Source organism: Heliangelus exortis, chromosome 4 (assembly GCF_036169615.1).
Source record: "Heliangelus exortis chromosome 4, bHelExo1.hap1, whole genome shotgun sequence".
In the NCBI taxonomy this organism is placed as follows: Eukaryota; Metazoa; Chordata; class Aves; order Apodiformes; family Trochilidae; genus Heliangelus; species Heliangelus exortis.
Window position 1 is genome coordinate 31,746,028 of NC_092425.1, and position 13,750 is coordinate 31,759,777.

The following is a 13,750-nucleotide window of genomic DNA, read 5'->3' on the forward strand; positions in this document are numbered from 1 at the left end:
GTGTTTTGCTAACAAAATGAGCATATGCAAAAGGCCACAGAAATTTTATTAGGAAATATGAAGTGTTTGACAGCCAGATATGCTTTTCATATAATGATGTCTGGAATTTTTAAGAGTGTATTCCATTTTACATTTATTTATTTACTTTTCTGTCCTGTATTTCTGTAACTTAGGTTTGGGCAGCAAGCAGATCTACCTTAAGAATGGTGATTCTGCCAATGTGGCTGAACTGTTGGAAAGCTTCAAAAAAGATGCAAGGAGTGTTAAACTAAGAGCAGGAAAACATCAGCTTGAAGATGTCACAGACGTATTGAAAAGCTTTCTTACTCAAATAGACGATGCACTGCTCACTAAGGAACTTTATCCCTTCTGGATCTCTGCATTAGGTAATGCATTTAGTAATATTCTCTATGAAAAAGATTGTATGTGCAAATTTGAGGGGGTTTTATTTACTTGCCCTATCTTGACCTATGTTATTTGAGAATTGGCAAAACAATTGTAGTGAGGAAGAAAATGTTTAGAGCTTGCTGCAATAGACTTAACTTTATGAGAGGTGATTTTATTACCTTTAAATGAACCAGAATAATAATAACAAATAGCAATGTTTTGACCAACATTGCAGTGTGTCACAGTTGGATCAGCCAAGGTAAGAAGTGATGGTTAATATTTTATGGAAACATTAATGTAGAATTCAGTAAACAAACAATTGTCAGTCTGAGATATGTGCTACTATGTCTTTTGACCATATGTAGAAGTTTAATTCAAAACTGGCAAAATGTTGACACTATCATCTGCATAATAGTCAAATCACAGTCTTGCTGCTTAAATAATTAAAATAACTTTTGTGAACATTCGCACAAAGTAATGTGTATAAACAAGGTAAGTTGCTAACAATTGCTACTTGTTCTTTGTTTCCTTAGAATTATTAATTTAATTTGAAAGAAAATTTAACTTCAACCCAAACTGTAACTTGTGATATACTTAAAACATGATGTGTGTATATATGATTGAAAACAGAACCATGAGATTTCTAGTGCATTAATCAGTCACTCACATAAATTGAGATGATTTTTATACTTTTTTTTTTTTTACAAAAAGTTACATTTCTTATTGTATTGCAGTATTTACAGATTGCAAGGAAAAAAATCTTTCCCTCCTAAACTGCTATAAATTTGTAGACATTGTGACAATGTGTAGCAATAAGAGTTGCATAGGAAAAGCTAGGATAGAACATTAATTTCTGGATTAGTTTAGTGAAATCATATAGGCCTCTTTACTGTGTGGTGAATTTTGTCTAAAGTACTAAAAAGATAACTAAAATCATATTCCTTTGTGATTTTGCTTAAGTTAAAGCATATGGAGGTTGTTTTAGTATGAACTACTAGAAGAGTTTGGGAAATCCAAGTATAAATAATAAACATTTTTTGCCTTTAGCCAAAATGTAAACAAACAAAAGGAAAAATACTAAGAACCTACCGCAAGATTGTTTTCCTCTTATCAAAAAATCAGCGACTGTTGTATCTGTAGCACTTAGATTTAAGTTAGGTCTTTTGTTACTGTGATTTATCTTCCTGATTTGTACGAGGCTTAAAATTCTGCTTCAGCTTTACAGTAGAGAATCCTGTCCTATTAGAGTTAATTGACACTGAAAGCAATTGTGGGAGCATTAAAACACTTGGGAAGATAAAGACCACCTTTAAGCTTTGTATGTATGTATGGAATAAACCAAAATATAGTGTAGTAGTGGAGAGTGCTAGCGATCAGCTGGAAGAGATGAGAGTTCTGTGAATTTTCTTTTCAGAAACTTGAGGAGCAAGGAACAAAAAAGCTAGATAAATAAATAAATCAATCAATAAATAAAATTTACATTAATTTTGCTCATTTCTCCATCAGGATTATGCTCTGTAGTATCTGTGCAGCACAGGGAAGCAGAAGGTAGAGAGGTGTGGCTATGACTCAAATACTGCAATTCCCAAGACTGGAATTCCTGTCATCTGCTCTGCCACTATTCAACTATGTAACTTTGTACAACTTACCACCCCTTTGCTCTCCTCGTATCGGTCTTCAATGTTGGAATCTTTAAAGTACTTCAGGCCTTAAGACACTTTTCCAATAAAAATAAATACAAAGGTCTTCTCCTTTCTCATCTCTGGGATCACTTAGAAGTAGACTTGCCCTTGTGCTTACACAGATGCTCTTGCACATGTACATGCACAAACTAAAACTTAAATATCATTTGAGTGGAAAAGCAGTTGTGCTGGGATTTAGCCTTAAACTGTACTAACTGGTGCTTGAATATAGAACTGTCTTCTCATTATTGATAATTCTGTTTCCTTGAACTGGTGTACAGTAGTGGACTTTGTTAATAGTAGTTTCTCGGTATTGCCTTTATGAAGAAGAGGCTGATTGGGTTAATTGTAATTTTAAATTAATAAATGATGTTAATATATTTAATGTGAACTGTTGTTGGGTTTTAGTGTGCACTGTTATTAATATTCAATGATTGTTTTTTTTCTTGCAGATATACAGAATGAAAAGGAACGTGTGAGGAAGTACGGAGCCTTTATTCGGACTCTTCCACCAGTCAATAGAGCAACTTTGGCTGCTTTAATTGAACATCTTTACAGGTCAGTGCAAATGATGCTGTGTAGCAGAGAAATTCTTGTAAAGTGCTCTGAGTATAACCCTACTGTAAATGAAATGTGGCTTGTTTCATTAACATCATCAAAACAGCATCAAAAGCTAACCTAGTTGTGACAATTAATTTTATTTGATTCCCTTTAATATATAATGTGTTTTTTTTCTTTAGTTTTCTTTTAGCAGTAGGTATCTGTAAATGTCGATGGGATAAAACAGTCTTACAGGGAGAGAATGCTACCCAAGCAGGGTAATTTTTTATGTAGCTTCTTTATATGAACTCAGTGTACCCCAGTCTGCTAGTCTTCCAGAGGACTATTGCAAATAGTTCTTGAAATTACAGCATTTTTCTGGGAAGCTGTTCTTCTCTATACTCTGTATTGCATGTCATAACTTTGAGAATTAGCTGCACTTTGTTTTTTATCAGTGCTTCATTTTGTAGCTGAAGTAGTGGTAGAAAATACCAAAAATACAAATATGTTACGTTACAAAGACCATATCTAGATGAAATAACAGCAATGGATGTATAAAAGATGTGTGATTTGGATGGTTGTGCAGTGTCATGGTTAAATAGTAATGGTCTACATTGGATTAGATTATCTATTGAAAAAGTTAAGTTACATTCCTGGTAAATTGTGGTGGGTAAAGAATATGCAGAACCTTTTCATTGCAGTGTTCAGAAATTACAGCACATAGCCAGGGACATAACAAAGGTCCCTTAAAAACTATTTATATGATTATTTACAGTGCCTTTATTGGCATAAAGATTATAATAAGTATGGAGCTTGACAATGTTTCTTAGAATATCCAATTTAGATACATTAATATGCTGTTATATCTGCTTTGAAAATATTTGAATTAGTGTGTCTGACAGCCAGAATTCTGAGACACTTCAAAGTGTTTGCTTCCCAAAGCGGACACATTATATAAACAACAAAACTGATAGAAAAATAACTATATAAACTAAGAGGGATCTTGCTTCTTTCCACATTTTGTTTTATCTCAGATCATAAGTTTGCAGGATATAATTACCTAACATAATATAGTGAAGCTGTATTTAACATCAGTGTGGCCTCACCTGGAATACTGTGTGAAGTTCTGGGCCCCACAATGTAAGGAGTGAAGTTCCTTGAATGTGTCCATAGACAGGCAGCAAAGTGGTGGTGAAAAGGCTGGAAGGGAGTCCTACGCGGAGCAGCAAAGGACTCTGCATTTGTCTGGTTTAGAAGAAAAAGAAGCTGAGGGGTGAGCTCATTGCTCTCCACAGCTTCCTGAGGGTGCGAAATGGAGAAGGAGGTACCTATCTCTTCCTCCTGGTATCCAGTGATAGGGCATGTTGGAATGGTTCAAACTTCATCCATGACTTCGCATTAGGAAGAATTTCTTTACCAAGAGGTTGGTCAAACAGACAGGTTTCCTAGAGAGCTGGTAGATGCTTCAAGACTGTCAGTGTCTAGAAAGCATTTGGACAGTGCCCCTAGCAGCATCCTTTAAGTTTTGGTCCACTCTCAAGTGGCCAGGCAGTTGGACTAGAGGATCACTGTAGGTCCCTTCCAACTGAACTTTTCTATTTTATTTTTATTCTATTCTAAAGAATTATTATATCACTTGACGTGAAATTTTCATTTCTGAGCTGAAATGTAAGATAAAGAATATAAATAGATAAATAAATTTTAAAATATAAAGACTAATAGTTTTTTATTATATTCAATGTATTTGTTATATTAGAAATTAACTCCATATTTGGTGGAGAAGCCCCAGACATTCAGAAGGACAAACAAACCTTCTAAATATGTTTATCTTTCCTTCAACAGGGTGCAGAAGTGTTCTGAAATAAATCATATGAACCCTCACAACCTAGCCATGGTATTTTCCTCATGCTTATTTCAAACAAAAGGCCACACTAGTGAAGAAGTCAATGTAATTGAAGATCTAATTAAAAATTATGTGCAACTTTTTGATGTAGGTATCTTTTTATAAAGTGTCATGGGATAATTCTGTTTTCTTAGTCTCAGTGCTGTGGTTACAAGAAAGATGAGAAAGTTTGGTTCCTTAGGCTTAGAAAGAACATTAAATCCAATTGGGTAGAAAAGATACTACTAGCAGCAGTTTACTCTGGCACTGTAACGCTGTTTGGCAGCTTTTCGTGGAGTTTTCTCTTCTATTATGTATTTGGTAAAGTTTATAGTAACAAATCCCACCAATAAAGTAATTTTTTTGACTGATAGGATATTTTGCATAGCTGCTTCTGTACCAACAAGATTAAGTGTTGTAAATTATAACCGTGTACTATTGTTTATTATAATTTACTGTTGATAGATGTAAATATTCCTCTAATATTTTTATTTATCTTAGTTTGTTATTAAATTAGTGTTTACTAGTTTTTGTTGTAATTTTTGTAGTAGCTCACTTATACTTATTAATCAATCAAAAATGCTCCATTTTGAACAGATAAATGAAGACCAGGTTAAACAAATGGATATAGAGAACAGCTTTATTACCAGGTGGAAAGACACCCAGGTAAGTGGCAACTATCAACGAGTATGAAAACAATTTTAAATAAGACTATTTCATTGTTTATAGGTTTTTATACCTCGATTTAGCTTAAACAAAGGGAGTTAAAGTTGAAAGCCAACCCTCTCCTTGCCCATCCCTCTTCCCAGGTGCCTCTGTACAACAGGTATGAGAGGCTGGATGCAGAAGGCCAGTCCCTGGATTATGGGTTTGATGGTTTATCACCAAGGCCTTGTAGCACAGCCATCTCCAGGAAGGAAAAAATGGGTTATGGTTGTAGGTGACTTCCTTTTGAGGGAAATGGAGGGTCCAATATGCCAGACAGACCCTCTTTCTGCCTCTTTGGGGCCCTATAGTGCTTTGCATAATGCTATATGTCTCTATAATGCTTTGTCTGTTGGCTGCTTTCCAGCAAGAGTTCTGTGGAACTTTGTAAGGCATCATTAAGAAGAAAGCATCTTGCAAATACACGTTGAGATTGCATGTTCTGTGAATTGCTATCTGGAGTCTCATTTTTATCTCATATTCTCTTATTGTCTGGGTCATCTGCCTTGGTAATGGCAAAAAAAGAAACCCAGTATCTTTCTGAAGTATTTTTAATGGAATTTACTAATTTTGGGGAGCACGATAAGGACCTTATTAAGATGAGATAATGAAGTTTTGAAGGCAAAGGCAGTTAAAATGCACGGCTTTTTTTTTTAAAAATATTTTTTTATGTTGTTTTAGAATCAAAAATGCTTTTTACAGCTTGTTTTACACTGCTAATATTTTCCAAGAAACTCTGGGAAACTGTAATGGTTTAGTGTTTGTGATACCTTCTGGGAGGACTAGAGAGATATGAAAGGTGTTTCATGAGTAGAGAAAGAGGTAATAGAGACATTTTGATTGGTCAGGGAGAAAAAAAGTAGAAAGAAAATTGAAAGGCTGTTGATGGACTGAATAATATACCTGCAACTGTTGGCTAGGTGAGCTTATCTAAAACTGAAGCTGTGAGAAATATGAAGTCATTTTGTTTTGTGTCTTTTCCACCCCAGATACCATTGGAAAATCACCTTTATGAGGTGTGTTGTATTTAGAAGGATGCGTATTATAGAAAAAGAGAACTTGCTCTTGATTCTTTAAAATAGAAGTCTAGGCTTTCTGAAATTAGAAAGGTGTTTATTAAAAAGCTTCCAGCACCTGAAAAACTAGTCCTCCAAATTTTAAACTTTGTAATCAAATTAGAACCTTCATGGAAAATTGGGCCTGTTTGAACTGGTTTCTCTGGAATTCCCCAGACTGCTGGGAGGCAGAATTACAGAAAGATTGAAATGGGATTTTAACTGTTCTTATTTTGCTCTCAGCGAAGTCTTTAGCATTAATAATTAGGTATCTCTACTGATGGTTACACCTACTGTGTTAATAGACTCTGGCTCAATTCTCACAACACACATGGCTAAGCTTTAAATTATTTTCAAAAATGGTAACATCACTTTAACTTTAAAAATGAAAAAAAATATGCTGCCTTATCACAGAATTATAATAGTATCTCAAAAAGGAAGGGACGCATAAAGATCATCCAGTCCCAATTCCCTGTTCCTCACAGGAATGCCTAAAACTAAACTGCATGACTAAGAGCAGAATCCAGACACTTATTGAACTCTACAAAGTGTAGTGCAGTAACCACTTCCCTGCAGAGCCTGTTCTAGTGACAAGCCACCCTCTCAGTGAAGAACTATTTCCTAATGTTCAATCAGAACTTGCTCTGACACAGCTTTATTGCAGGCTATAAGGAGCCTGTTGAGATCATCTAATGTAATTATACAGCTGCTCAAGCATAGCCTCTTAGAGCAGATTGCCTGGGACTGTGTCCTGACAGATTCTGAATATCTGAAAAGATGGAGCCTCTCTCAGCAACCTTTTCTACTGTTTACCCATCTTCACTGTATAATTATTTACCTGTGTTCAGGTGGAATTTTGTGTAGTTTTAATTTGTGCCCGTTACCTCTTACCTTGTCCCTGGATACACAATGGAACACAATGTTTTCCTTTTTATTTCCTTTTTATTTCTTCATTCCTTCAGATATTTTTACGTGTTGGTAATATTCCCAAGATTCCTCTTCAGCAGACTGAACAGTCTAAACTCTTTCAGCCTCTTCTTGTATGAAAGATGCTATAGTCCTTTCCTCATCTTTATGATTCTTCATTGGACTCTCTCCAGTAATCCCATTTCTTTCTTGTACTCAGGAGCCCATCACTTAGCACACAATCCTGCTGTGGCCTCCTCACTGCTAAATAGAAGAGTCACCTCTCAGCCTGCTGGCAGTGTTTTGCCTAACGTAGCCCAAGAGGCTACAGAGTGTGTCCTGGTTATTTCTGTGTCTTTTTGTTTCTTATACTTTCTGAAAGAGAAATTGAACATTTTCTTCCATTTTAATATGCATATGAGGAATGAGAAGGCTAAAAACTTCCTTGAGCAAGGTAAAGGCTGACCTGAATGTGTTTTTCCTTTTCTTGAATATCGTGGTTACAGTGTGGTACAGCTTTATTAGATACAGTGTAGTGTGTTATTCCCTTTGTATCTGATTCCACCTCCTCACATTCCTTCCACAACTTTATAGTCACCTGGAATGGCTTAGAGCCTCTCTGTTACGTCGCTGCTTTGGAAATGGGAATTGAAGTCATTGAGTTCAGAGTATCAGAGTGCGAGATGTTCCTTGGCTTTGCCAAGATGGCACCAGTCTGAAATAAGTGACTTAGATACCAATAATGTTTAAATAGAAAAGGCTAATTAGTTGGGTACCCAGGTAGATAACTGTTTCTTATTAGGGATTGTTTAGTGAAATTAAACACAGAAAAATCTGTTTGGTCTTTTTTTTTAAGACCTGATGTGACTGAGCACCTTGGATTTCCATATGAAGTTATATAAGCAAAGGAAAAATGTATCAAACATCCATATGCTAGAAAACTTCAGCATGGAAAGGAGACAGAAAGGTCTATTACTAATGAAAAGTTGTTGTAGTAAAGTACCATTTCTTTCGCGCTTTTCTAGAATTATGTTACTGTTAAGACTTCATCAGATATTTTACGCTATATTATTGGTATTGGGTAGGCAGAATGGATGTACATTATAAATTGTGTACATTGGTTTATAGCTTTTTTTCTTTAATGTAGACTTGAATGGCATAAAATGGAAAATAGTATACAGACTGTTAGACTTCCCTTTTTCCCAAACGAGTCCATGATCTCAATGTAAAGCTGTGCCTGATCTCCCTGTAAAGATAATAAGCAATGCAAAATTCTTGAAATTAACTTGGTCACTGAGACATTTGAAAATTGTTTATCTGAAGTGATTCCAGATTCCTACTTGGAAAGCACAAATTCATACTATTCAGTACATGTTTTCACAATCTGTTATAAGGACAATAGTAACTGAGCTGGTGGATTTTATTAATTAATCTCTATCAATATTGTATCTGAAGACATCACGAAATGCTGAATTTGATTTTTTTAAATGTTTTTGAATCTTATCAAATCGTTGTTATCTCTCTATTTGGCATTTTCTGGAAGTTAAGCTAGCAAATATAAACTCAGGAGACCTTAGTTGTTTGGAAGCACTTGCACCAGAGATGACAACATTTTTCTTTTTAGCTTTCTAAACAAGCAAGGGATGTTGGAACAAAACTTCTACATTTTAGTGGTTGATAAATTGAAGTATGAACTGCTTTTTAGAATAGCATTCTCTCTGTTATGTCAGCCTATTACCCCTTGAATATAACAAGTTAGGAATGAAGTCCTCAGGAGCCTGAATGTCATTTATGGCAATTTGATTGTGACTATGAACATTTTTCCCCTCTGAATTAAGCTGTGGAACATTTTATGCCAGTTGCCAATTTTTCCGTGGCAGACATGATTAATGTAACTAGTATTTCAATTTAAAAATACATTTTTCTGAAACTCCATGTGCACATAACACATGAAATGCTTGGATGGCTAATGCATGGGACCACTTCAATGCAGAAGGGAGTAATTCTGCTCAAAGATGGTGCTCTTGCTATTATTTCAAAGCGTTTCCTGCCTGAAGCCTACTGATTAAAGAAACTTTAGATGGTTACTAGGATGATTTGAGATTTTATATAAAACTGCTCTAAAAGAATTCAACTTTTCCTTAACTATGCATGGTCAATAGGTTGTGCTAGGGAAATACAGGAGAGACAGACCTGGACTAACACAAAGTCCTTTTTCAAAAGATTGATCTCCCTTTTTGTTATACAATATCACTTCTGTCAGGAATATAAAGTGCACATGACTTATAATGTTGGAAGACAATATTATATGGATTCCAGAGCTTTATATTTTACCAGGTTTGGACATATAAACTTTTTAAACTGATGTTAAGTCCAATTTAACATTTGATGCTTTCCTTAACACTATATAAAGAATAGGTAGACCCCAGCTAGTTGTGATGAGCTGTATTTGTCAGTATAGACCTGAAAGAGGATAAATATTTTCAGAATAGAAATAGTGGTTAGTTAAAATGGTGTAGCTTTAAATTGATACCTTTCATTATTTCACTGCAAGAAAACAGGGAACGAAATATGCTGAAATGCATTCTTTTTCAGCTTCTGAACTTCTTCTGTCAGTTGCTACCAACATTCAGAGTGTAAGAGGTTTGCAAGACCAGGCATGTGCAAGACTTACAGATGCAGACCATGTAGCATGGACATTGGACATCAGGCTCAGGCAGAAGGGGTGGCTCTTGGGACACTTGATGCAGTGTTCAGAGAGCAGCTGAACCAAAATCCTGCTGAAGGCCTGGAGGTCCTAATGTCTGAAATGTCACCAAAGTTCTGTTCTAGGTGGCACTTCATGAGCTGCTCTTTATTTCCTGTTCACCATATACTTACGCCTGCTTTTCCTATTAGCTGCTGTCATTTACATCACATTTTCTCTCCATAGGGTTGTTAGGAGAGCCCAATGGAAATCAAATGTCAGCTTCATTCTTATTTCCAACTTTTTTCTGTAATATCATCTGAAAAGCAAATTTTACAAGTAAATGAGCTTTTTTGAGTCTGTGCCGCTATAATTAAACAGCTTTCTTCAAAGTAGCTTTGTAATGCTTTTCCTCACAAATGTTTCCATTAGTTTTCCATTCTCAGAGGCTAACCTAACTTTAGAGTCATCATTTTTAAGAATGTTAATGTCCTTTGAAATTGAGTGCTACCATTTATTTTTCTATAGAAATGAAGTTTTAGCTTCTGTAAATTAATCAGAATGTATCCCAAAGCTCACCTTTTTCTATAATTCTCTCCATATGTTATTCTGTATATGATGCACTGGTTTTTACTTTCCTTAACCTCTTCCTCTCTAGTAGTACTTAGAGAAGTAGCATCACTATCAAGCCTGCTCTCAAACATAAGACACAAGTTGTTAGTCTTCACATTAATTTTATTATTAATTCTTCATATAGGCTTACTATTAAATGGGTAAACTACTTAAAAGGTCCAGTTTTCAGCCTTTTTTTTTCTTATGTGCATCACAATGTATTTCATTTTAGAAAATATTTTTGGTACTAGGACGAATTACTTTGTTTATGACTATACTGCAAGGGAATCAGAGCATACAAACATGAGACACTTGCAAATAGAAGAGTAAATTAATTTCTTATCCACGAAGATAATTCTAGTTTTGTTTTAAGAATTTGATATTCTTAAATTATGTTTGTTGGTAGTTAGCATATCAAACTTATGTAATACATATGCTTTATCATAATTATTCCACATGTTAGCATTGTACATAAATTTTAGGTATCTATCCAACAAATTTAAAGAGCTGCATTGTATTTTACAGAAGTTGCTAGCAGGAGTATTTGTTTTGATTCTTTTTTTAAAAAAAATGTTATGGCAAGTTTTCATTGTGATTAATAATAATTAATACTGTCTTCATAGTAATCAAATTTTATTATATGGATGTGTACATTGATCTATATGACTGAAATATTCTCTTATTTATAATTTTTTCTCTCATTTTTCATTAACTCAATTTGGGGCTCCTGTCCTGTCCTTTTTCATTGTTTAAAATTCTGTTCTCTTGCTTTCAATCTGAAGTGAGCTTGGCTGACCTCTAAATAAGAGTTATGTTTCTGACAGTTTGAGATACCAAGGTATACTTATGTCTTGAACTTTACAGTCTTAAGTGTAAATTTAAAATTTCCACTTATCTCATGTTTCCCCTAGTTTTCCTGTTCTTGAATGTGTATTTGTAAATTGTGTTCATTTTGTTTGTTACGATTCTGTTGGATTTAGGCAGGGTTTGAATTTTGCCCCTGAATCTGTGAATAGGGTTTTTTTTTCATTACCATAGGGTTTTTTATTACAGCAGTAAAAATTAATGTTGTGCAGGTTTTTCCATTAGAGTCAACATTTGTACTAACTTTGCAGGTAAGTGGGTGGAAAAAAAAAGTTACTGTTCAGTAGGTCCTAAAACATCTACTGGATAAAGTTTATATTTTACTTAAATGGATGTTTTAAAATATTTTTGAGATTGTCTAAGTATTTTTAATTGTTTTGTTTTAGGTTTCCCAGGCTGGAGATTTGCTTATTGACGTTTATGTGGAAAGAAAGGAGCCTGACTGTAGTATTATAATCAGGGTTAGTGTATAAAAGTGATACAGTGTTTTCACTAAGCACTTTCTCATGAAGTATACCAAATCTATTTTTACATGTTTTACTATGATTGCAAAATGAAATAATTAAATTATATTTATCACTGTTCTTCTAAATTTTCACTTTTTATTTTGCTGTGTTGCATAAATTTTGAAACAGTTTCAAAGGGGAGATGTCTTCCTTTAGTTTTACTGCAGTAAACAGTGGTGTAAATTCTCACAACTCTCCAAGTGCAACAGACAAGAATATTAACAAATACACAGTGAATGCTGGTTTTATTCAAGAGTACATTTAAATGACCTTCCTCATGGTTAAAATTTTTGCCAGTGGCTGGCTGCTTTAGAGTGCTAAGAAACCAAAGTTTTGTGGCTTACTATAACTGGAATTTTTCAGACTTGTATCTGATACAGTATTTTAAACATACCTGTAGTATAGTTCTCTGCTGTTTGGATACTCAAAAAAAAAAAAAAAAAAATCCATTTCTGTAGCAGGCAAGAACAGATATTCTTAAAAGGAAGTAGAAAAATTAGTGCAATGTGTTTTTCTTGACTGTTAAACCTCTCCATTTCTGTGTCCAGCATCTGACTCTCAAACACTTATGCATGGACATAGAAGTGGTATACATAGACATGCACTTAAGACTTGCTTTTTAAAATAGTAATAGAAGTGGGAATATGCATTGCTACTATTTAAAAAATTATACTTCTGTAATACTTACTTTCTCATACCCAGGAAAACATATCAAGTCATTTTGTTTCCTATTTTTTCAAGGGTAAAGAAATTTCAAGTTACCAAGTTATCAGTCAGCTAGAAATTACAATTTCATTTTCGTGGAGCAAAATAAGGAAAACATGCTGGAGTCTGAAAAATACTTTAGGGAGGAGGAAGATTTTTAAAAGATAAATCAGAAATTGTTAATTGTAATATTATATAAACTGACTCAAATTCTATCACAGGTATCACCATTGATGGAAGCAGAAGAATTAACTAATGATGTTTTAGCAATCAAAAACATTATACCAAACAAAGAAGATATCTGGGCTGCTTTTGAAGTGCTTGAAAATGGAGAACTAGGTTAGTGACAAATTTATGCATGTTGAAATTTTAGTATTTCTATTTTCAATATTTAACCTAATCGAAAGCTCAGTTAGATTTACTAAAAAGTTTATAGAAGTATAAAATTTAGCCTTCATGCTACTATTTTACATTTGGTTACTGAGACATCTGCATGATTTCTTTCTACACTTTGCCAGACATTGTAGGGTGCATTGTTTTAAAATGCTTGTAAATTCAGGGGAGCTAAAAAATGTTCTTTGTATTACTCTGCTTTATAGTTCATTTAGTCATCAGCTATAGAAAAATTGGTCTTAAAAAGTCTCAAAGAAGGAACTTATTTTCATTAGAATGTCAGCAGTTGATTTTATAAGGATAATGCTTTTCAGAAAATAAAATGAAAAAAATACAAGTAATGTTTCGGGGAAAGGATTTTTTAATTATTTAGTCAGTTATTTTATCTTTGTAGATTAAAAAAAAAAAAGGCATAAAGTTGTGTAATCTCACGGTGCAAGTGGTGCTATCTAGCAGAATCTTTAAGCATTTGTTTTAAATATGTTTCTGCTGCCAAGAGGAGTAAATATCACATGGTCACAGTTGTGACAATAGTCATGAACTATAAAGAGCTTTTAACATTAGGAGTGCTTTGTGCATGCTGGAGCTTGCACTTTGTTGTTAGATATACTTAGTATAACATAAAGTAGTAGATATTTTTAAATTAAACATTGTAAAAAGTTGTATTTTGGTGAATGCTCACTAATGTAATCAGTGCCTATTAGCATTTCATAGTAAGTTGCCTCTGAAAACTATTTACAAATGGAGAAAACTAAGATTCCCAAATGTTCCAAGTTTATTTGAATAGTTTTGTGGTGCTTATTTTTCTGAGTTACCAATAATCTCTT

At 34.1% G+C, this 13,750-nt stretch overlaps 1 protein-coding gene across 2 annotated transcripts in view; it reads left to right on the forward strand.

Moving 5' to 3' along the window:
- The window catches only part of ARAP2 (ArfGAP with RhoGAP domain, ankyrin repeat and PH domain 2), a 127,624-nt gene that overhangs the window by 83,647 nt on the left and 30,227 nt on the right, over nt 1-13,750 (forward strand). For both annotated transcript variants that reach the window (XM_071743784.1, XM_071743785.1), the window contains exons 22-27: nt 174-386; nt 2,522-2,627; nt 4,452-4,599; nt 5,089-5,157; nt 11,706-11,780; nt 12,752-12,869. In XM_071743784.1, the coding sequence (XP_071599885.1) occupies nt 174-386; nt 2,522-2,627; nt 4,452-4,599; nt 5,089-5,157; nt 11,706-11,780; nt 12,752-12,869 (729 nt within the window). The remainder of the gene's footprint in view (nt 1-173; nt 387-2,521; nt 2,628-4,451; nt 4,600-5,088; nt 5,158-11,705; nt 11,781-12,751; nt 12,870-13,750) is intronic.